Source organism: Mustela nivalis, assembly GCF_964662115.1.
Source record: "Mustela nivalis genome assembly, chromosome: 14".
Lineage (NCBI taxonomy): Eukaryota > Metazoa > Chordata > Mammalia > Carnivora > Mustelidae > Mustela > Mustela nivalis.
Window position 1 is genome coordinate 13,292,950 of NC_139033.1, and position 24,006 is coordinate 13,316,955.

The 24,006-nt window shown below is 58.8% G+C and overlaps 2 protein-coding genes across 35 annotated transcripts in view; one reads left to right on the top strand and one right to left on the bottom strand.

Annotated features, from left to right (window-relative positions):
• The window catches only part of LRRC43 (leucine rich repeat containing 43), a 298,822-nt gene that overhangs the window by 165,961 nt on the left and 108,855 nt on the right, over positions 1-24,006 (top strand). The gene's annotated exons all lie outside the window — the stretch shown is intronic.
• Positions 1-24,006, bottom strand: part of PITPNM2 (phosphatidylinositol transfer protein membrane associated 2) — a 134,076-nt gene that overhangs the window by 84,581 nt on the left and 25,489 nt on the right. For 17 of the 34 annotated variants that reach the window (XR_014302558.1, XR_014302559.1, XR_014302560.1 and 14 more), the window contains exons 1-2: positions 20,023-20,188; positions 18,647-18,753 (exon numbers count right to left, since the gene is read on the bottom strand). Coding sequence is in view for 8 of the 34 variants with exons in the window: in XM_082698288.1 (XP_082554414.1) it covers positions 18,647-18,753; positions 20,023-20,158 (243 nt within the window). In the remaining 26 variants the exon portion in view is untranslated. Of the gene's footprint in view, positions 1-18,646; positions 18,754-19,084; positions 19,185-20,022; positions 20,189-24,006 lie in introns of those variants that run through there. The other 17 variants (XR_014302567.1, XM_082698298.1, XM_082698291.1 and 14 more) reach the window with 4 other exon arrangements.

The following is a 24,006-nucleotide window of genomic DNA, read 5'->3' on the forward strand; positions in this document are numbered from 1 at the left end:
CGGGCTGCTCCCGCGGTCACCCCCTCGAGGACAGGGGCCAGGCCACCAGCCCCCGGTCACCTTGCACAAACAGCGAGGAGCGTTTCCTCACTCAGTCCTGCCGCCTTGCCTGCTCCAAGGTGCCTGACTTCACGGCAGGATTGCCTGCCGCAGCCACTTCAGGAGGAGGCCGGCTTCCAGAAGCACCCGCGTGAGGTGTGACCACAGGAGCAGCCGCTCCGGGGCCGGGAGGACACAGGTGAAAAACACAGCACAAGAGCCACCTTCTGTCTTGCCGTGAAACCCGACGGGGGTTGATAAGTGCTGCCCGTTTTATTCTCACCACTGCCGACAGGGGGGAGAGTTATTACGTCCGTCAATCCAGCTTTTCCACATGGGGTCGATGGTTCTCGAAACTGGTTCCCCTTCCCCTGCACGGGCCTGGGTGGGAGTGAGCTGGCAGCAGGGGGGAGACAGAAGCCAGTGTCACCGTCTGTCTGAGGCCCACTGCGAAACCAGACAAGGGTCAGCTCTGCTGACATATTTTCAAGGACAGTGACATCACCACACCCAGGCAGGCCGTCACGCAGAGCCTACGGGAGTCTGGCTACCAAACCCAGGAAGCCTCACCCCGTGCTGCCCTGGAGACCCCAACTCTACTCTCTGAACTCGCCGCGAGATCAGCCTCCTCCCGGGGCTGCCCCCCACCCCCTGGGTATACGGAAGATTCTGGCCTTGGAGAGCAGCAGCGGCCGCCCTCCACTCACAAGCTCTGAGACCTCCCCGCTGAGACAGGTCCTCATCTGTCACCCCTGTCGTGCATGGCTGATACGGGAGTGAAATTAAATAAAGCGTGCCAGCCTCCGGCGGGGCGTGTGCCACTGGGAGCCGGTACGGAGCTGCTTCTCTGTGCCTTGGTGCCCTCTTGCTCCGTTCTGGAACCTGCGGGGTCCCTGCGGGGAAGTGGTTCGGTGGAGAAATGCCCCGGCTGGGGTCCTGCACGCACACCCCGGGGCGGGTGAGGCGGGCCGCACCTGCCACAGCAGCTTCCCTGCGACATCCCCCCACTCCTGCCCCCTCCGGACCCACGGACCCGCCACGGCTCAGGTGTGGCCTGCGGAGGGCTGGGAGCTGTGCGGCCTGTCGGCACAGGACTCGACTCTCCAGAAAGCCCTGCCACACCACAGCCTGCCGGGGGTTACTCCTCAGGCTGTTTGAAAAGCAGAGACAATTAGAGCAAGATTAAGCACATGCTCACGGGCCCTCCCCTCATCCCCGGCAGCCTCTCATCTGAGCTCCTTCGGGACTCCCCGAGGCCTTAGATGTCACCTCAAAGCTGGGCCTCGGGACATACCCGCTGCAGAGCTCCCGCCGGGACCGAGGCCTCGTTCAGAGAGACCACTGCCGGGGCTGGGGCTCCGCGCCTTCCTCGACGGCGGGCTTTGAACCTCCCTATCTCACACGAAGGGGAAAGAAAAATCGCCAGGACACCTGACATGGACCCTCCCTGTCCTGGTCTCCTAACTCTTTCTTCTCCCTCCGCAGCAGCAGCTCCCAGAAAGAACACCCTTCGCCCTCCAAAGCCCCTCTCGGAAGCCACGGTTTATGCTGTTCACATTCTCTGCTCAACTGTCCCCTGACCCCCTCAGCAGCCTAGAGCTGGGCTTGAGTCAGAAATGTCACTTTTTAAAAAAATGCACTCATCAGGGGAGCCTGGGTGGCTCGGTCAGCTGAGCGTCTGACTCTTGATCTCAGCTCAGGTCTTGATCTCAGGGTCGTGAGTTCAAGCCCCGTGTTGGGCTCCGTGCTGGGCGTGGAGCCAGCTTAAACAAACACGCACTCGTCACCAGCAGATGCGCGGAAGGACAAAATGGGGTCCATCCACACAATGGCTAATCATTCAGCTGTAAGAAGGAAGGAAGCTCTAACACCACGTAAATGAACTTGGAAACATGGTGCTGAGTGAAAGAAGCTGGTCACAAGGGGCCACACAAGTGTACGCATCCATCGATATGAAATATCCAGAACGGGCAAACCCGCGGACACAGAGGACAGATGAGTGATTTTCGGGGCCTGGGGTTTAAGCCCCAACGTGGAGTGAGGTCTAGGAGTGACAAAAATGTTCTAAAACTCACGGGGGAGGGGCGCTTGAGTGGCTCAGTGGGTTAAAGCCTCTGCCTTCGGCTCGGGTCATGATCCCAGGGTCCTGGGATCGAGCCCCACATCGGGCTCTCTGCTCAGCAGGGAGCCTGCTTCCCCCTCTCTCTGCCTGCCTCTCTGCCTACTTGTGATCTCTGTCTGTCAAATAAATAAAATCTTTAAAAAAAAAAAAAATAAAATAAAATAAAACTCGCGGGGGAAATGGTCACAGATACCTGCAAATATACACTTGACCCTTGACCCACAGAGCTGGGCGCTGCCCGCATGGAGAGGTCAAAAACCCACGCGTGACTTTTGACTCTCTAGAAACGTAACTGCTAACAGCCAGGCTGGGCCAGAAGCCTGACCGGCACCAGAAAGCCAATTAACAGGCATTCGGCATGTTCTATGTATTAAGTACTGAATTTTTACAATAAAGGAAGCCAGAGAAAAGACAAATTATTAAGAAAATCAGAACAAAAGAGAAAAGTACATGGACAGTCTTGTCCTGTACTTATGAGAAAAATCGACATATAAGTGGACGGATCACACCTCTGTTGTTCAAGGGCCAACTGTGCTGGAAACCACAGAGTCTCACACTTGACTGGATGAACCCTATGGGATAGGAATGAAATCCCAATAAAGCTGTTATGCAAGAACGAGACGCTTTGCTGGTTTGTGTGTGTGTGTGTGTGTGTGTGTGTGTGTGTGTTGTTGTTGTTGTTTTTAAGATTTATTTATCTGAGAAAGAGCACGTGAGCGGGAGGAGGGGGCAAAGGGAGAGAGAGAGAATCTCAAGCAGACCCCTTGCTGAGCTCAGAGCCCGACCTGGGGCTCGAACCCCCGACCCCAAAATCATGATTGAACTGAAGTCAAGAGTCAGACACTCAACAGACTGAGCCACCTTGACGCCCCCAAAGTGAGACTATTTGTAAACAACCGGTCAAGGCTCTGAAGGGGAGGCTCCCTCTGCCCCTGAGCCTGGCCCCCTGTCCACCACTCTGCAGCCCCCTCCAGGGGGCAACGATAGCTCAGGGTCTGGTCCCACCAGGGCTAGTGCTGGGAGGGAAAACACGGCTCTTCCCAACCCCCCAGGACCCAGAGGACAGGTGGTGGCCCTGGAGAGAAGGGCTACTCCACATCCTCAATCGCCTGCACCCAGCCCAGGCCAAAGGCAATAACGCATCAACTTCCAGCTGGTTTGTGGCTGGATACGTATGGTCTGACTACAGACGGTGGCACCTCAAGCTCTTAGCTCTGCTCAGACAAGAGCAGTCACGGGACAGCAATGACAACACTTGATGCGAGAGCATCCAATACTGTGTGTTACTTCTGGGCAGAGGCCACACACCCTGGGCAAGCAGCCCCCACCCCTGCCAGCACTGGGGTTTCAAGAATCCCATGAGCCCAGGGACAGTGGCCAGAAAAGACCGGGGTCCACGGTGAGGAAGCTGGATTGGGCAGAGGCTGAGCCAGACCCCGGCAAGTTGAGGACAAAGCGTGGGACTAGAGCGGGAGGCCACTAGAGGCTGGAGGCTAAGGCCTCAGGGGGCCCAGGGATGATGTGTAGGTCGGGTCAGGTCAAGGGGACAGCAGAAACTGTCAGGCCAGATCTCACCGGCAGCCACCTCTGCCACATTATAGGGTCGCAAGCTTTCTACCCAGCCAGGAGTTTTAGAAATTCTTGTCTTATTTCGGCCTTGCCAACTGGGCCGACCATACATTTCAAGGGGGTAACCTCAGCTCGGGTGACCAGCCAGGAGAATGGAGCTGAAGGGGCACGTAGAGGCCAGGAGCACAGAGGGGCTGGTTAGGCCGCTCCCAGGGTCCCCGAGCCTTGCTTCTGCATCGGCATGGAGGGATGGCCAGCATCTCCTTCGATGGGCAGTGAAAGGGGCACATAGGGCCATAACATGTGTAAGCTGGCCAGCCTCCACTCATTTTATTTCATCCTCCCTCAAACCCTAAGAGGTGACACTTTATGATTCCCGTTTTGCAGAGTCAGACTCACAAGGCTCAGAGGGTGACAGCACTGGGCAGAACCAAGTCCATTGCTTCTAGGGCTCAGGACCTCCACCTGGCACCAGCCTGCCTTGCAGACCACGCGAACCGGGCACAGCCTGCCTGTCCTGCTGGGCTTGGGAGGCCAGAGGAGCAGCAGGCAGGTGAGGGAGAGAGGCTGAGCCAGGTCCACCAGCAAGGGTTGGACATCTGCAGGACAGGGGCAAAGCAGGACAGAGAGGGTACAGGAGTACCCTTGGGCATCCCTGAGGGCCAAGCAAGTGCTCTCAACTTTCCAGAAGCACCTTCTAGAGGTGCCAGGACAGACCCCAGAAGGGACCCAGCAGATCTGGGTGTGGCCCTGGGGAAGACCAGGCTCTGCCCGAGTCCTTGGGTGCCTCTGAACCCATGTCCCCTCCCCCAGCCTTCTCAGGGATCAGTTTCCCCATCATCTTGCCATATCCTAAAAAATACATATTTGCTCTTCGCTTCCTTTTCCAGGCACAGAGCTCCTTGTGATGTCCTGAGTGATAAGAGTGTCTTCGGTGCGAAGGAGCTAGAGGCAGAGGAGGGGAGAAGGGGCTGGAGGTGGAACTCGTCTCAGTGGCGATGATTTAATCATTTGTGCATTAAGAACCCTGAACAGGAGGGTTCAGAGAGCCTCCAGGCTGACGCAGGCATCCGGGAGGGTGGCACTCTCCAACACCCACAGGGACGGACCCTCTTGTACTTGGGGACCTTCCGGACCTCACCTCTCCCACCTCTGCACCGGCTGTTCCTCTGTATTCTTCATCGCGCCCGTTATAACAACAATGAACCTACGAACACCAGCAAACGCTTCCTGAGTTCTGCAAACCATTCTAGCAAATCGATCCAACCCGAGGCAGGGGGAGGGATGTGTGGGAGCCCCGACGTCGTAGCCGTGTTGGACAGAAGCCTGGGGAACCCAGCCCCTGGCCCTCGAGAACAGCTCCTGAGACGGAAGGCAGCCATGGGACTGAGCCCTTCCCCTGTGGGGTCTGTGCCAGCTCCAGGCGGCGAGCGTCAGAACCAAACGGACATCCAGGACACCCACGGGTGTCTGCAGGTAACCGGAGAATGGCTTGATGCGGAAAACCCGCACGTGTGGTGTCGGAGGTGTGGCTGAGGGCACCTGGGTGGCTCAGTCGGTTGGGCATCAGACTCTTGGTTTCGGCTCAGGTTGTGATCACAGGTTGTGGGATCGAGCCCTGCATCGGGCCCTGCGCTCAGCTTGGAGCCTGCGGGAGATTCGCTCTCCCCTGCCCCTCCCACGGCTCGGTCTCTCTCTCTCTCAAGTAAATAAATAAATCTTAAAAAAAAGAAGAAGCGTTGCTGAGTAGAGAAGGTTCCTTCCATGCCCTGTCAGAAAAACGAAGGATGGGCCTTGAGTGGCTTTGGGAGCCTCCTGGCTCTGATCTTCTCAGGCCGCACAGACACTGGGGTGCCAGAGCAGCGCGGGGATTCTGACTCTCGCACTTGGTAGCAAACATCACAGCCTGTCCCCAAAGGTGAGATCAGGGCCTCGCAACCTCTCCTTTCTTCTATCAATATACACCCGCAGAATCATAAACAGATGAAAATATTTACACACCCAGATCAACGTCTGGAGCCTGTGGCCGCCTTAAGCAAACATGTTTATCTTTCTGTCAAACAACACTTTTAGAGTCACTTCTCTTTTGGGGTGCTGGGACTCCCCCCGCACCAGGGTGAGGAGGGAAAAGGCGCCGGCAGGGGGCGGGCGTGCGGAGAGCCACCCACCAGCCTCTCCTCACAGCCAGCCAACTCGGGGTCAGAGAGAACCCCCAGGTCATGCGCTGACCCCTGTGGGAGTCTGTCATCTTGGCTCCAGACCAGGCTACCGGCAGCGGCCAAGCCTGCTGCAAAGTCACTCCTCGGGGCCATCTCAAGAAATCCCACTTTCTCGGGCATGCACGCCCACACATGATCCTGGTTTCTCAGGCTCAGTTAAACACACACACACACACACACAATCTTTGAGGTATGCACTCGACACAGCGAGACATCATGACGTTGCCAGAAGCCTGCCCCCCACCCCCGCCTCCAACCTGTCATCCACGTGAAGCCCGAGGAAGGCTCTTCTAATCCCCATACCAGAGCGAGCCGTGCTGCTCCTGGGACAGAAGCCGCTGTGTGCTTCCCCTCAGCTCTCAAGAGGACATTCATGCTCCTCGGCCAGCCCACGGCCCCCCATGCACCCTGCTCCTTCCCTCCGCCTGGGGGCCGCCTGGCCCGCCCCCGCCAACTGAACTTGCTGTGGGACCCACGGTGCCTCCTCCTGCCTCTAAGCCTTCCGGCAGGCTGTTCCCTCTGCAGGGAAGACCCTCCCTGCTGATGCCAATTCTGCCCCAGCTGGTGGGTGAACTCAAGTCCCAGTGCCCCTGAGACCTTCCTCCCTGGTCTCCCCGCGCTGTCCCCACAGGCAGGTATCATGGACACCACAAGCGCACACAGACTGTCCCCTGCAGTAGCTGATGACCTCCTGGCAGGGGGGGGTGTGTGCAGATTTGATTCGTCTCCGCTCCAGCCCACACTCGGGGTTCAAGACGGATCCACACGCAAACCGCCCGCCCCAGAATAACCACGGGGCAGAGGCACAGCCACCGCCCACCCCCCGCCCCGCCGCGGGACCAGCAGCACCCCCACGCAGCAGCTGCCCGCTCATCTGCAGGCGGCATGCACGCTGGGTGGCATTGACGAGCCCGGTGTCACTACAGGGTACGCCCCCTGCGCGGGCCCTGCCTGCTCCAGCTCTCGGCCTTTGTTCGCCGAGGCCACAGGAGAGAGTGGGCTCCCAGGAAGCCGCTTCCTGGGCTTGGCGACGGCACAGAAACAATATTTTATTTGCGGCGAGCTCACAGGACTCTTGCCAGCCTCCCCAATTCTATCCTTGTCCATGAGAAGTGTCTCTTGAGCACGAGGACTGCTCCTCCCTCAACGCCAGCCCCGGGGACCTGCTCCTGGCGCAGGAGGAGGCTCTGGGAACTGGGCGGGAAGGTGGGAGCGTCTGGACTCCCCAGCCCCCCACCCCCTGGGCAACTCCAGCCTGGACGAGCGTCATTCCTTTCGCTGAGCGGTGAGGACCAGGGGACCAGAGGAGAAACCAAGCTGTGCCCGGGTCAGGAGGATGGATCCAGGCTGGGAGGAAGCAGAAGGGAAGGCAGGCATGAGGCTTGGGAAGGCCACATGGTGCCCGGGCCCCAGCCTTCATCCGAGGGCCGCTCTGCAACGGGAACCAGGCCTCGAGGAGGGAGACGGAGCGGGCTGACGATGTTGAACTGGGCCACGGTTCTTAGCACAGCACACAGTCCCTCCCTCCGTGTGGCTGTCCCCGGGATTCCCACTGGGGCCACTGGCCATTCCCCTTTATAAGCTACTCTAGGGAGTGGTACCGAGGAGCTCGCTCCTTCCAGCAGCCAGCCCTTCTGTGCAACGTCCGGACAGCCCTGCACCCCTCCCCCTCCCTCCCCTACTGCCCGGGCCCCCAGACACACGTGGGCTCTGGGAGGGAGTGGGCAAGGAAACCTGCCGTTCCACGCACGGCTGGTGGCGGCGTGGCTGGGGAGGTGTTCTAGCAGGCTTATTTATAGCCGAGCACCCCGTGCGCACACTCTCCAGTATGCACCGCCTGCCTGCCTGCCACTGGGGCTTTTCAATCCGTGGCTATATTTATCCCCCGGAGCCGTTGGGATAATGGCGAGGCCAGAAATAGCCTCGAAGACATTCACGTGAAGATGACGGGCAGGTCCCCAGCTCCAGGGCTGACCTCGCCCCCCACATCTGCTGCTTGGCAGTGGGCAACTGGGAACAGCTGGATGGGCCGGCAAGGCAGCTGAAGCCAGGCTCCCGGGAACCGCATCAGCCCTCGCTCCCGGCCGGCGCTCTCTCGCGGTGCAACAGACACGTCCAAAGCAAGGCATCGCAGCTGCCGGGCTGCCGGGAGACCAGAAGTGAGGCGATCTCCTGACGGACGTCAGCACGTTACTCAGCTCCAAGACAGAACAGAGGCTCAAAGGGAGCGGGCCCGTGGGCTCTGCTGGTTCCTGGACACAAAAAGCTGCAAAAAGCAGGTCACCCACACACGGAGGCTGCAAGGACACGCCTTCCGGTCCTCCCCTCCCCACCCTCACTTGGACACTGGAGCACGGCTCCCAGGGTCTCCCACAAGCCCGACCAACTGCCCCGCTCCTGTAAGGGAGGACGACTTGAAGACAACCTGGCTGATTGGGGAAGAAGAAGCGGGCACCTGAGGGGAACTGGTGGGCCGCCCCTGCTCCTCAGCTTCAGTGTCTAGGAAGAAGTGTCCCCCATGGGATGGGGGACAGGCACTCACTGGAGCACCTGGCATAATAGAGGAAGGGCACAGAGTACAGCTGGAGCAGAGAGAAGGTGCAGCTGACTGCCTGGCAGGGAGGATTTCACAGGAGGGGGCATTTTGGTTGGGCTTTGAAGGATGCTCAGGAGTTTACCAGGAGAAAAGATGTTAGCACTCAGCGGCTTTAGTACTCAAAGTGCTGGTATGTCTGGGGAATGGCGAGACGTCCCAGGCACAGGAGGGCAAGGTCAGGGTGGTGAGATAGAGTCAGGCCAAGCAGGGCACTGGGTCCCATCATAGATCTCAGGAGCAGAGCCTTCGAGCACATGGGATTGAGCACACTCATTGGCTCTATCTGCGGCCTGAGTGGGTGTCCTCCAGCAGACACACCGGCCGGTCCCTGACACCTCCTCCCTGGCTGGATCCTAAGCCCCTGGCTCTGACCAGCAGACACACTGGCCGGTCCCTGACACCTCCTCCCTGCCTGGATCCTAAGCCCCTGGCTCTGACTTCGGTCTGACTGCCTCCTCTCTTTCCCAGGAGCCCTGGCCCATTCTGGTCTCTCCAGGGGAGTCCAGGGCCCCGTTTCCCAGGAGCACCTCCCACAAACTCCATTTGTGGGGTGATCCCAGAGAGCCAGGTGCTCTCCTTGGAGCCCCTACACAGGAGTCCGTTTAACTGCTGTCAGTGGCCCAGGTCGATGTCACCTGCTGTCCCTTCCGCAGATGAGGACATGAAGCCTCCCAGAAGCCAAGCCCCTGCTCAAGATAACATCGCAGTTGGTGACAGAGTCAGACTTGAAACCCAAGCTTTGTCTTGACTCTGGGCTGCCTGGACTTCTGCAAGGCCTAGTTCCCTTTTGTTCCCCCCCACCCCCCATCACCCAAAAAAACTTTCTAAAGAACAGAACTCCCTGCAGCAATCAAGACAGGCCCAGGTGGTCTCTGACTCTGCCTCCTGCCTGGGCAGGGGCTGGGCTGGTGCTGCCAGGCTGGGGAGCTGCCACTCTGCCTGCCAGGGTCCAGCCAAGGGAGGGAGCAGACCCGTCTCTGTGCCTGGGGGCCGGGGGAAGTTTCTGAGGATGCCTCCAAGCATAGGGCTGGCTCTCTGTGGGACTCCTGGGGCAGATCTGGGCTCCTTCCTCGTGGCTGATCACAGAACAGGAGACAGGGTGCAGAGCGGGGCAGGGCTACCATCATGGGATTGAGTCTAGTCTCCCAAACCCTGCAGCTTCTGAATTGCCCAAAGCACTGCTGAATCTCCAGTACTGGCTCCAAGGGCTCCCTGTGTGCCACGGCTGAATGCCTCTTGGAGCTGGAGCTCCTCCAGGGCCCACCTGTCCTATGCCAGCCTTTCCTGGTGATGAAACACAAGATCCCCAGGGTACAAGACACTGACAGACGAAGGGAGATTTCCCCAGGGGGTGATCAGAAGACAAAAGGAGGTACCCTGAAATGCAAATACTATATCCTTTAAAAAATCCCAGACAGAGCATCTACTGTGTGCCCAGCACCTACTGTGTGTCCAGCACTCACAATCTAGGGAAAAATAACAGCTAACACAGACACAGTCCTTCCTGAGCACTGTACCAAAGTCACTAGTCAACTTCCCATGGCCACGTGCAGTGGGCCCTAATACTGTCCCCATCTTATAGATGGGAAAACTGAGTCTCAGAGAGGTGAAGGGACCTGCCCCGTCTCCCAGCCGGGAGCTGAACCTTTGACTCTGGAGTCTGCATTAACCACCACACTACCCGACTCTCCATGTCTATCATTATTTAAAAAAAAAAAAAAAAAAGTGCACTGTAAAATGGGACAGCCACTTTGGAAAAGTCGGGTAATTCCTCAAAATGTTAGAGACAGAAAGATTTACCCTAGGACCCAGCAATTCCACTTGTAGGTACATACTCTGGAGGAATGAAACAGAAGCCCACACAAAAACCTGTACGTGAACGTTCCCAGGGGCCTTATTCATGATCGCCAAAAACCCCCAACTGTGGGAGGAAAAGTAGTTAGATGTCTATTCGACGGATGAGTGAACTAACAACACACGCTGATCCAGACACTAGAGAACAGTGACAGCCCAGACACCTGCCCCAACCTGCACGAGCCCGAAAATCATGACAGCGTGGGAGCAGCCGGTCACTGAAGGTCACACGGGGTCTGAGCCCATGACAGCAAACACCCAGAGCAAGTGAATCCACAGGGACAGGAAGCATGTCAGGGGCTGCTGGAGGTGTGGGAGGGGAGTGACAGCGAAGGGGGTACAGGTTTCTCTTCGGAGGGACAAAAATGTTCTAAAGTCTTCTGACGGTTGCACAAGTCTGGGAAGACAGGACGTATCACTGAATTGTACACTTCAAATGGGGGAGTTGTACGCTACATAAATTATGGGTCAGACCAGTCGCTAAAGAATCACCACACTGCGGGCGCCGGGGTGGCTCAGTGGGTTAAAGCCTCTGCCTTCGGCTCAGGTCATGATCTCAGGGTCCTGGGATCAAGCCCCGCATTGGGCTCTCTGCTCAGCAGGGAGCCTGCTTCCTCCTCTCTTCTCTTTCTCTGCCTGCCTCTCTGCTTACTTGTGATCTTGTCTGTCAAATAAATAAATAAAATCTTTAAAAAAAAAAAAAAAAAGAATCAGCACGCTGGGCGAAAGCAGAGGTGTACAAGCCCAGGGCACTGGGGGCCAGGGAGCAGGGGGCGTCCTGGCTGGCTACGGGAGGGGCAGGCTGGGCAGCCCTGATCACCACGCAGTGGCATTCCGCCAGCTGGCCACTTCTCCAAGCAAGGCATGTCCCCAGCTTACTGTGTCAGACATGGGACTCGGGGGCCAGCACAGCACGGGCCAGGGAGGAGGAGGACTCGGGCCACCTCTCCTGGGACAAGTGCGTCCTCAAACACTCCCCTTCAAACTCTGTCTCCATAGCTCCGGGGTCCCCACTTCCAGAAGCCTTTCCTGGCCTCGGAGACAGAAGGAACTATTCGCTGGCGAGCCCCGAGCCCGACACAGACGTGGCTCAGAGAGCTCTGGCGCTGTGGGGCACAGCCACTGTTGCCAGGCAGCCACAAGCCCTGGGACCCGTGGCCAGCTCTGACTGCTTGCGTTGGGCAAGGGGTGCTCGTTCCCTGAGCCCCTACTGCGTGCCAGGCGCCTCCAGAGGCTCCACGCGGGCTTCCTCCCTTGCGCTCCTCTGCTCAGTCCGCCCTCATCTAGGTCGTCTCTGCGAGATGCCTTAGTGGTTAAAGAAAACCTGCCCCGAACCTCAGAATTCCCTTAGAGGCAGGAGTGGAGCGTGGGGCAGGCTGGCCCTGGGGTGACCTGCGATGGAAGAGCTGTCCCTCCTGCTCAGATGCCCAGCTTGGTTCCATTTCCATATGCCTCTTCACAGTAAAGGACTGGGGAGTGAGCGTACCGTGTCTCCCAAAAGTATCTGTAACGTGCAGGAGACCCAAAGGTGGCTCTGCCCCACTGGGGGGGAAGAGGGGAGGCGTGGCCATTCCAAGCCCCTCGAAGCACAACGGGGCTTTATGTTTACCTCTGGTGCACAGCACAGCTCAGGCATACAGAAGGTGCTTAACACATGTTAGTTAAGTGATGGCCCAACTTCAGGCTGCGCCTCCCACCTGGGAACCCACCTCCTAGAAAGCTGCTGGGTGAGAACAGGCCAACAAACCCACTTTCGTCGGGGAGACGGAGCCCAGAGGGGAGGCGTGAACCCTGAATCCCACCAGCAATGTGTGGAAACTGCACCCAACCCCACCTGTGCTGGAGAAGGGTCCGATGGGGGGAAGCACAGCAGGACTGTGGGGAAGCGCCCCTGGCATACCACGCCGGGCCACAGCCCGCGACGGGGAAGAGCAAGTGCGTGGGTTTCCTCGCCGTCCTGCCCCTCCTCTGGCCTCCGAGGAAGATGCCACCAAAAGGACAGAAGCTGCCGCACACCCAGCCCATGGGGCCTGGGGCCTCTCTTCAGCGTCCGGCCAGATCTCCCACCTCTGGGCACCGTGTTCTTGTGAGCCCTGCCCCACGGTCATCTGTGGTCCCAGGGCACTGACCGGAGCCTGTGGCAGTGAGAACCGTCGCTGGAGACGGCCGTAAATCAATTGTAGGAAGCAATTTCCAAGTTGTCATTCCTCATTGGTAGATTCATTACGATGGGGACAGGCCAAGTGAAAAGGCAGAAAGAAAAATCGAACGAGATCTCCCCTCTTAAGCCTTAATAGATTCAGATTCTCCAAAGAAAGCTAAAGGGAAATCTCTCTTCGCCTTCCCCAGGCAACCTTTGTGCTAAGGAATCTAAAGACGAGACCCAGGGGTGCCTGGGTGGCTCAGTCCGATAACCATCTGCCTTGGGCTCAGGTCATAATCCCAGGGTCCTGGGATGGAGTCCCGCATCGGGCGCCCTGCTTGGCGGAGGGACTGATTCTCCCTCTCCCTCTGTGGCTGCCTGTGCTTGTGCTCTCTCTCTGCCTAATAAATAAATAAAATCTTATTAAAAAAAAAAAAAAGATGACACCCAGATCGTCCCATGCAGAGCTGGGAACTTGACAGGACTTTTTCTGTATCATGAAGGTCACAAGAAACTTAAAGCTGGTCATCAGAGCAGGATAGCAAACTAAAAAAAAAAAACGGTTCGCAGCCCATTCCCTGCTCACAAAGAAGCACGCAGAAGTCCCGGTGATGAAGTGCAAGGTTGCCCCCCAGTGAGTACAACCAAGGTCAAGGTGCAGCTGGGTCCTCACAGTTAAAGCACAATCTGTTCTAGGTGACAGCCGTGGGCCATGAGATCCCAGCTCTCGCCCACTCTCCCAGCCCCGTTTGTTCTAAGAGATGGATCGGGGACTTAACCAGACCCCCATGGGGTGCGGATGGCTTCTGGCTGGGGTTCACCAGGGTATCTTGGAGGTTGCAGAGGCTGCTCGGGGCCTGACCTTGGATCCCCTGTGCGTGGACAGCTCCCTACCGTCACGGGGGCTTCTGGGTCCACTTGTCTGTCTCCCCGCAGCTATGAGCTCCTCAAGAGAAGGACATTTTAGCTCTGGTTTGGCACTTGGTAAAGCCCAAAAAGGTCTTCAATAAAATGCATGGGAGCGTTGGATGACCTGCCCCAGAGCTCAAACAAGGCCATCAAGACCCCTGCCCAACTGAAGTCAAAACGCCAGCCCAGAAGGTAGCTCAGTGCGCCCAGAACCATCCGCTTAGGAAGCCCCGAATTCCTGCCCACCAGTGGAGTCTGCTAGGACTCCACACTCAGCTGTACTCTCTTGGGCCAGCCCTTCTTCCCTGAGCCCCCACACCCCTGCACGCCCCCTGCCCAGAGCCGTCCGGCAGATCCGCTACAAAACACTGGACGTGGGGCTGGAAGCCCGAGTCACAAGAATTTGCCGTGTGACTTTGGACAATAACTTACTTCCTTTACCGGGGCTCAGTCTCCCCACAGGTTAAGTGAAAGTGCTGACCTCCTGAGTCCTTCCGAGTCTGGGAGAGCCTGTTCTCTACAAGCCCACACAACTGGGAGCGCCTGGTTCCTCAGCGACCCTCTAGGCTCTACGTTTAAGACCTATAAGACTGGGGGCGCCTGGGTGGCTCAGTGGGTTAAAGCCTCTGCCTTCGGCTTGGGTCGTGATCCCAGGGTCCTGGGATCGAGCCCCACGTCGGGATCTCTGCTCTGCAGAGAGCCTGCTTCCTCCTCTCTCTCCCTGCCTGCCTCTCTGATGACTTGTGATCTCGGTCTGTCAAATAAATAAATAAAATCTTTAAAAAATAATAAAGTAAAATAAAATCTTTAAAAAATAATAAAATTAAAAAAAAAAAAGACCTATAAGACTGGAGCCCGCCTCCCTCACCACCCCCTGCCTGCTTCGCTGGCCCAGCCAGCGGCCAACCCCTCAGGCCATGACAACGGTCTCCCCGGTCTCCCCGGTCTCCCCGGTCTCCCCGTTGGCCTCCCCGCTTCCTCCCTCCACCCGACCCAGTCCATTCTCGGCATAGTAGCCAGAACCCAGCCTTCTAAAGCTCGGTGGGATCCTCCTCTGCTTGAACTCCCCCGTATTACCCCGTATTACCGCTTCCTACCTGGGGTCAAAGTCAGAGTCTCAACAAGACTTGCAGGGCCCTGCTGGGTGTGGGATTTCATTACTTCTCCAGCCCCCTCCCCTGCTACCCGTCTTCTCCCTCCTTCCCTCCAGTTTCTAGAACTTCCTGGATAGGCTCCTGCTGCAGGGCCTTTGCACAGGCTGTCTCCTGCCTGAATACTCCTCGGGATAAGCTCCTGGCTCTCTCCTTGGCTTCCTTCAGGCATTTGCTTAAGTGTCCCAACTTGAGAGGCCTTCTTATTTATTTAGCATTAATCTCCATCTGACGGTCTTTGTTTATTGTGTGTCTACCCACACTAGACTACGAACCCAAGACAGACAGGATTTTCAGTGTTGTATCAGTCCTTTATACCCAGCTCCCGGAACAGTGGGTACTTGCTAACTGCTGAGTGAATACAGTTACTGCAATACAGGGAATGAACACATTCTGAGCACCTGCGGGTCAGATCATGCTGCTAAAACGTACAGTCTGGGGCCACACAACCTCTAGCTTGAATGGCATCATCTCAGGAGTTCCTGAGAATCCCCAGCCCTGGACACTGTCTCCAGGAATCAAAGTGATTGCTCTAGGCAGGTTTACCGCTCAGGAAGCATGTGCAGGAACAAAGCAAGGAAATGACCCAGAGAACACTGACCGGACCTGGTCCCGGGAGGGCTAAGGGTCGGCTCATAAGGAAATGCCACCAGGTGCCTCCCTGCCAGGCAAGATGGGATTATCAACACGGCATCGGTGAGGGCACAGGACCCCACACCACCCCCACCCCCCCACCCCCCACCCCCCCCACCCCCCCACCCCGGCCATGGGGAAGTGCAAAAGACTCCAGCGCGCCCGCCCGGAGGCCCAGGTGGGGGAAGGGGGAGCAGGAGGCAGCTAGAGAGGGGCTGCCAGTGCCTCTGGGCGGCGCCCCAGCTGGGATAAGGGTGGGTGAGACGCAGCCACTGGCCTCGCGTGGCCTCAAGGAAACTAAGGCATCTTCTCACCCTGGCCCTGCCGATCCCGGAGTGCGTGAGCAGACTGCACTCAAGCCAGGCTCCCTGAGAGCCGTGGTGTCCCTGAGCAAACTTCAACAGGTGACCGGGAGCCGGGACCAGAAACAAAGCCAGAGGAATGCACTCCTGCCACCTGGGTGAGAAGGAAGTATGGGCTTGGAAAGTGCACCTGAGTCAAGAGGCAAAGCCAGGGAGTGGGCACTTGGAGGCTCCTGGCACGCAGAGGAACAGAGAGGCCCGAGAGGCAGAATCCCGTGTGGTGCTCTGTCCGTGGGCGGGGAGGCCACGGCACTCTCTGGGCCGGCCCTGGGCCCAGGCTGCACTGGCCGTGTGGCAAGGGCCCCACATGAGAAAAAGAAAACATGGCCGAGGGAAGCCAGGCGGGGCACGGGAGGGGAACTCGCATCCCCCAGAGAGCACCCAGCTCTCTCCCAAACACGGCAGGGCCCCAGCAAAAGAATGCAGGAAGCGAGCGGCATTCCGGGTGTAGGATACGACACAGGGTCCAGGAAGCACCCCCTCCGGACCGCAAGCTCCGGCCTCTCCCTGCACGTGGGCACAGCCTCCCGCACCGGTTACAGCCACCGAATTCACCGAATTCACCCCGAGCTGCTGCGGCCCAGGTACCTGCGGGCAGGATTAAGGAAGCTTCTGCAGGTGAAGGAGAGGAGCCCCTGCCCTGCCGTGGGCCTCTGTCCTGAGCTTCGGGGAGGCCGGGAGGCCAGCAAGTGTAGGGGGACGGAAGTGTGTGTAGGTGCTGCTGGGCTGAGGTCCTGTCGGAGGCATCCGCTCTTCTATGAGATAGTGACCTTGCTGGGCCTCACAGAGACAATGGCAGGAAGCGCCCCTCCCTGCGAGAGCTGGGGAGTCAGGAAGGAAGTGATGACCCAGGGCCTGGGCCCGCAGACCCTCCCCACAGAGGAAAACATCAAATGGCAGAAGCTCTGAGCCCCGGCTCAGGACGGCAAACATCGTCTTCTACCCGGGCTGGGTGGGTGTCGGAGGGCACAGATGCTCCCCAGCCGGGACCCCTCTGTCAGGCAGACCCGCTCTGCAGACCGCCCTGTGTCCAGGCCAAGCCGCTGCGGAACGCAGCCAGGCTGAACCCGAGACCACTCGGGCTGGCCCCTGGCCTGCGCCCACCCCACCCCCACCTCCGGGAAGGAAGGGCTCCCGTTGCTTTGCAGCAAGGAGCTCCTCCAAAAATAGACCCTGCTCCTTAAGCCCTTTCCTTCCTCTCGCCCCTGCAGAGATGAGACCTCATATTCTTAGCTGCTGGCGAGGGGCTGCCTCCTCCCCGCTTCCCAACGCATCCCAGCCGGGGCCTGGGGGTCCTGAGGCCTGGCACAGCCATAGACTCCCACAGCGAGCTCAGAGGCACGTAGGGGGCAACCGCAGTCTTCCTCTCTGCCAAGCACAGAGGGGAGACGGTGGCAGGGAATGATGTCGCGCGGGCGGGAGTCCTGTCTGTTTTCTCAGCTGCATGCCTGGAACCCCAAAACAGTACCTGGTCTATCCTGAGGACATGGTAAATGTTCGCGGGATAAATGAATAAAGCAGAGGAATTCCTGAGCACACTTGGGGTGAAGAGGGGACCCCCAGAGAAGATGGCCACAAGGCCACCATCTCTAAAGCCCCAGAACTGGGGGACGCAGCTGCTGGGAAGGGAAAGAACTGCCTTCGGGGGGGAGGAAACAGGAAGCGAGGCGCTGTCGTCAGAACTTGAGCGTCCCGGGCAGAGCAGGGCTCCCGAGGCCCCTCGGCCAGGCTGCCCTCAGACGCCCTCGGGGAGGCTCAGGAGCAGGCCTGCGGTCCCCACCAGCCCTCCCCCGCCACCCCCAGCCGCGGAGGCTCTGAGACTCTCCCAGAGTGAATTCAGACAACAAAACACAAAGACAACAGAGGACTCTCTCCTCTTGCACTTGCAGGCCTTTTCACAGCAGCTAAAAAGAATGAGCAATTACAGCGCACACAGCCCACGGTGCCAACACGGAAACACAGGAGCGAGGGGGGCGCTCGGTGGAGGCCTCGTCTGCGGTGCCCCGCTCCCCAGCAAGGACGGGAGGCCCAGAGGGGGCTTACCTGGGCCAGAAGGCGAGGAAGGGTAGAGCCTGGACCCCATCCTTCGGGGAGTCCCCGCCACATTTGGAAAACCATGCCGCGTGCTCTAGGGTCTACACTTGGGGTCCAGTCCCAAGCCCGCCCCGACTAGCTGTGTGACCTTGGAGCAGACACTTGCCACCTCTGAGCCTCAGCTTCCTTGTGTGACATGGGATCCTCACGGATGCTGTGGGCTTAGTGGAGCGGGTGCGCACAGTGTTCAGGGAGGGACACTGGCTTCACCCCCCAAGCCTCTTCACCTTGTCAGGTTAGTTTCTCCAGATGGGACATCTGCTCTCCTTGTCCCCAGATTTCCAACTAGCTGATCAGCCCTCAGGGAGGGGGTGCCTTGGGGTTTAGAACAAGAAAAGGCAACACCACATTACCTGTTCTACCCCCCAAAGGCCTTGGCAGGACGAGAAGGGGACAGGGTGAGGCCGGAAACCCGGGGACAGGGAATGGGATGTGACGGACGGACACACACAGGGACCCGGGCAGGAGGGGAAGAGCTTCGCACTGGGAGACCCGCCAAGGCCACCGCTGACTCCGTGGAGGGCCTCAGACACGCCACGGCCCGCCCGCTGCTCAGTTTCTCACCCAGTCCGTGTCACTGACTACCGCTTGTGGGGAAGGCGGCGAGGCAGTGCCCAGCCCCTGCCCTTGGCCAAGGCCTAGGAGCCCTGTTTCCTAGGAGTGGGGACCCCAGGGTGGGCCAGGGGCTCCAAGAGAAGAGAGGTCCCTCAGGGCACACAGTACGGCAGAGTCACAAGGGCCTCCCAAATGGGGTGTTTCGTTTCTGGAATCTAAAGGAACCACAGACAGAACATCGGTCCTACCAACTTAGTGACGAACAATCAATATTTGCAAGAAGCGGGATCAATTCGTACAATCTATCCCATTAATCAGATAAAGTCAGATGCTTAAGGGAGAGGAAACAGCAGGAGAGCCCCTGCACCCCCAGACCCCAAAGCCAGTGGGCGGTCCTTACCTGTGGGTCCGTGGGAGAAGGCTCCCTCGATGTCCTGTGGCAGGAGGAGGGATGACTCGCTAGGCACACGGGAGGGTGTCGGCGACCAGGACACACGTGCCAGCATCCTGCAGGGAGAACCCGGTGGAGGAGGACGTGAGACACCAGCTGCTCCAGTCACTCAGGGCAACCCAGCCGGGAAACCCACAAGGCCTGGCTTCATCCTGAGCAATGCCAGAGACCCAGAAATCTAGCTGTGCCAAGGGGAGAGGAGGCCAGGGAGGCTGAAGGAGTCTGCTCTCCACAGAGGGACCCGGTCTAGAATGCGGTCCCAGAGGCTGGTGCACCCAGTGCTGCCCCGGGCTCCCTCTGCTTCAGAGGAGAACGGGGACCCACACCCCCAGCGTGCAGGACCTTGCCCGGCCCAGAACTCTCAGCCCCAACCCCGATATTGTTCACCTATCAGTCTCTGGGACGGCAGGACCCCAGGCTGCAGAGGGGGTGGCCAAGGGAAGAGAAGCAGGGAACAGCAGCCTAGACCTCTTGGCCACCAGCCGGGAGCATCCTGATGCCCGGGGCGGGGACATAAGCAGCGTCACAGGGCGATGCAAGTCCCTGCAGCTGGGCGGCGTGTAACTGGAGACCCACCTCTGCCAGATATCCGGAGGCCAGAGACAAACACAACACGGCGGAAAAGGTGGAGAAATGGATTTCTGGGGCGTCCTGGGTGCAATCAGCCTCCAAGACATCAGCAAATTCACAGGCACGGCTGGAGCCGCCTCCCAACCCGGGGTTCCCACCGGGGCCCACACCTGCAGCTCAACACAGTTCTCATTTGTCTGACGCACTTGTCTGACCCCACACAGAGCCCCAGTAGCTGGCAGCAGCAAGGGGGGAGGCTTTCCCCTGACCGTGACCGAAGGCAGCCCCACCCCCACCCCCCGCCAGCACTGGAGGCTGTAGAAGTCATGGTTCTCTAGGAACCAATTCTCAGCTCCAGAGAGCCCCCCACCCCCCACCAAGGGCTGAGGCCAGGCACCGGCGGCTCCAGGGACACCCGCCCAGGTCTGCAAGGCTGTCGCTGTCTGCCATCCTGACAGAGGCAGAAGCAAAGTGAGGGGCATTCTGTGCAGGCTTGGGACAGCACGACTGGTTAAGTGCCGAATGAGGGCACAGGGAGCGAGAGTTCAGAGGAGGGAGAGAATCTAACTGGGGACGGCACAGCAGTGGGAGGTGTGGCTGCGAGCCGTGGAGACCAGCTTTTCACACGCCCACCCTCCGCAGTGCCGGCCCACACTCCCGGAGGAGCCACGGCCGATTCTGCCAAGTCCGCTTCAGGCCAGGCCTGCAGGAGTGGAGGCTGCCTCTCCTCCCGTCCACGCCGCACCCCCACATACGCGCTCGGCCCCGCAACGGTGCAAAATGTCTCAGGGGTCCCGGGTCCCCAGCTGGGCAGGCGGGGGGAGACGGGGACTCCAGCTTCTCTCCCGCAACGGTCCAGTGAATTCCCCAGCTTGACACACACACACACATATACGCGCGCACACACACACACACACACACACACTCGCCCTGCCTCCCTCCCTGTGGTTTCTCCGTTGTTTCTTCGCTTCCACCACAAAACCTCTAAACCCAGTGTGAGGTCAGTGTGCGTCTCCCCCGTTTCAGAGGTAAGGAAGCCTGCGGGGAAGGAAGGGTGTTCGCCATGGTAACACGCCAGTCAGCGGCAAGCTGGCTTCTGAAGGCCGGGCCCTCTCCACTCCACCGTGACGCCTCTGGTGGGTGAGAAGGTCAACTGTGACTCAGCCCAGCAGAATGAGATCGGCGGGGGCTGCGAGAGAAAAATGCGCACTCCTTACAGCGAGGTGCACCGTGGGGAAACCATTTTACTGACCAAAAAAAGCATTTCAAGTCCGAAAAGGGAATGCAGGCTCCGCTCAAGGAGGGAGGAGGCTGCTGGGGAAGGGGACGCTCTAGGGGCCTGGGGAGGTTGGGGGTGGGGAGTGGGGCACAAGTCGCTGGAATGAAACTGGAAGACACTGCCAGGTGAGGCAGGTTTCCTCCTGGGACCCCGCACGTGGGAGGCGAAAAGCCCATCAGCCCATCTCTTAGGGGAGGGGAGAAATCACGGTAAGACACAAGCCGTGGCTGAGAGCTACTGCAGGCACCTGTCCTTGTGGTCTGGGGGTGGGGGCTGGGAGGGTTCAGGAACCGAATGAGGCGAGGTGCTGTGTTTGCTGCTGATGATCAGGAATGAGAAGAAAACATGTGACGCCTTTAAGTTTTACTGCCCAGTTTTATTGAGATAGAGTCGAGGAAACGGTGATGTTTGACCCGCTGGGGAGGATTCCCACCATCGCCTTGATGACCACATCTGTCACCTCACAGAGCCACCCTTTCTGGGACGGGGGAGGAGGGAGGACACTTGAGTCCTATCCTCTACGCGCATCTCAATGACACAGTACGGCCTCCTGACCCTAGCCAGGTCCTTTCCAAACCTAAATCTTCACCACGCCTCTTGAACCATCTGGAAGACGGCCAGGGGGAGGTGGGGAAAAAAAAGAAAGAAAGAAAACCCACCTTTCAGAGGAGCCAGAAGCACTTTCCTGAAAACTTCGCGCATCCCTGACTGGTCGCAGTCAGTGGACGTGAATTAGTAAGCGAATCTGTTTCTCTGTGCAACTTCTATTAATAGGATATCGGTCTCTTCTCATCCTCACTAAATAAATGTCAAACAAACACTTAAAGAATACCGGTTTGATGGGGTGCCAGATTACTAGCTTGCCCAGACGTCTGTATGTCTCAGGCTGGCCCGGGTTGAAAGCAGAACTTCCAAACGAGTGGGTAGCATAACTGAAGTCAAACACTGTGGTTTCCATCCCCCGTTGACATGGAGATGGGGAGGCAGGTGGCAGAGGAGAGAGCACAGACGGACAGATGCGGAGGGTGGGCTGCCGGCCCGGGGCCGGGCCACCGCAGCCTCTCCGTCCATCCCGAGGACTGCTCCTCGGTTCCTGTCTTACTGAGACACAATCAATAGGCCCCACGTTCACCCCTTCAAGGTGTATAATTCAGTGTGTTTAGTGAAGATACGCGACGGCCCCGCGCTCTCTGGCCCCAGGACACTTCCTTCGGCCCCAAAGGCAGACCCGCACCCATCAACACTCTCCGCCCCCGCTCGCCCTCGTCCCTGGCCAAGGCCAACTGCTTCGGTGTCTGTGGGTGCGCCTGCTCCGGGCATTCCATAGGAACGGGCGTGTGCCCGCGGCCTTCCTTGTCTGAGCACGGTGTCTGCCAGGGTCCCCGTGTCGCAGCAGAGGGCGGCATGTCCTTCTTTCTCTGGCCACATCACAGCCCGCCAGACAAGATCTCCCGGCCGCTGAGCTGCTCCGGCTGTGGGGCTGCAGGGCCAGAGCGGCGGTGAGCTTCCACAGACAAGCTTCTGCGTGCAGCTGTGTTTGGTTCTTTGGGGTCTACACCCAGGGGTTCCTAACGTAGTCATAAAACGACCTACGACAAACAATACGGGTACGAAAGGGTCCGAGGTGAGCCTGAGTGTCCCTCTTGTCCCAGCTCCTCTCCCCAAGAGGAGATACGGATTCTGGGTTGATTCCCCCAGAGGCAGCACACACACCCGCACACACATGCACGCACATGCACACAGGTGTGTGTTGCACACAGGCAACCAGGGGAGGCTGGAGTCAGCCTCGTACACTTTGGGAAGAGCAGCGGGGCCGGTGCACGTCCCCTCTGAGGCCCCCCAAGCAGAGAAGAGCTGAGGCGGCTGGGGGAGCCCGAGGGGAGGCCTGGGGGTGGCGGCTCCGCCCTCTCTCAGCTCTGAGGCCTCGAGCAACTTAACCTGTGTGCTTAGCCTCCCTGGGACTCAGCTTCCTTATCTGTAAAAGGGGCGCAGACATGGGTACCAACATCACAGAACAGCGGAGCGGGCAGAGCACCCGCACTAGGCGCCGCGCCCGGCCTGCGGGAAGCGCTCCGTGTTCCTACTGCTGCTCCTTCCTCTGACCCGATCCTCGGTCTCCCCATCTGGGAAATGGGGGTGGGCATCTCCTACGCAGAGATACCGTGTGGAACACACGAGACCCCTGGGCAAGGCCCCAGCATGCTACCATTTCAGAGTGGCCGGCGTTCGGGGAAGTCAGGCCGCCTACACGGCGGCCCCGCGCCCTGGCCTCTGGCTCCAGGCCCCTGTGTGAGGAGATGCCAGATATCCCTGCTCCAGCGCCTGCAGCCCTGACCTCTCCCAGGCTGCGAGAGAGCAGCTGAGCTCCCCACACCCGCCCACCCACAGGCACAACGGAGGTGCGGGCCTCTCGGACCCCACACTGGGAGACGGACACGGTCACTGGATTTCTTATTTCTTGTCCCTTCCCCCAGCCCCCAACACCCTTCTTCCGGATCCTTCTCTCTGCTTTCTCAACAGACTCTCTACTCCGGAGCTGAGCTCCCTTCTCTGAATCCCAGACTGTGGAGGCAGCAGGGAAACCCTCAAGGACCTTCAATGCTGAGAGCCCTCGAGCAAGGAAGGAAGCATTAGCAGGCCCATCAGAAACCTGTTAGGAGCAATTTTCCTCCCAGCTGGCAAAAGGCAAAGCAGAGCCCAAGGAAGCATCTTCCCGGACCTGGGAAGGCAGATCAGGGAGGGGAAACGGAACAATGCTTCCTTCAGCGTGCAAAAGTTCACGGGGGAGAAAACCAGCGTGCGCGCACGCACGCGCACACACACACACACACACACACCAAAAAGGAGAAATTCTTAGCCCGCAGCAGTTGGTAGCATTATGTAAAATTCCAAGCCCACAAAAATATCATTTGGATGATAAAAAGTTAAATTTAGCTAAGTACAGAGTGACTAATACTATGAGGGACAGGCAGCACCCCCAGTTGCCTGGAGCTGATACAGCTGGCTTCTAGAAACTTCTGACAAGTAACCAGGGCCTGGTGCGGCGCAGAATAACAGATTATATAATAGGAGGCCCAGCCATCAGTGATACAAAATAGACAGTGAGCGTCCCCGCCGCTGCCACCGCCTCCCGCCGTGGAGTTCCTCCAGCAGAACCACACCTCTGCACGCCTGGGCCACGGGTCGTAGAGGGGAGCCGGGCCTTGAGGGGGCTGTGCGGGCGGGCCCATCTGCCTCTGCTGCAGAGATCTGTCCCGGGCCTGGTCGTGGTGGGTGGTAACCGCGCCGGCCCCAGGGAGCCGCTGCCTTGCAGAGTCCCTGCCCCCTGAGCCTCATCTGGCCCCAAGACCTGCTCCAACCAACAGAGCGGGCTGGAGGTAGCGCGGTGCCAGGTTCGGGCCCACGCGGTGGGGAAGGGCTGGCTAAGAACTGGAGGCACAGAGGCTCCAACAGATATCTG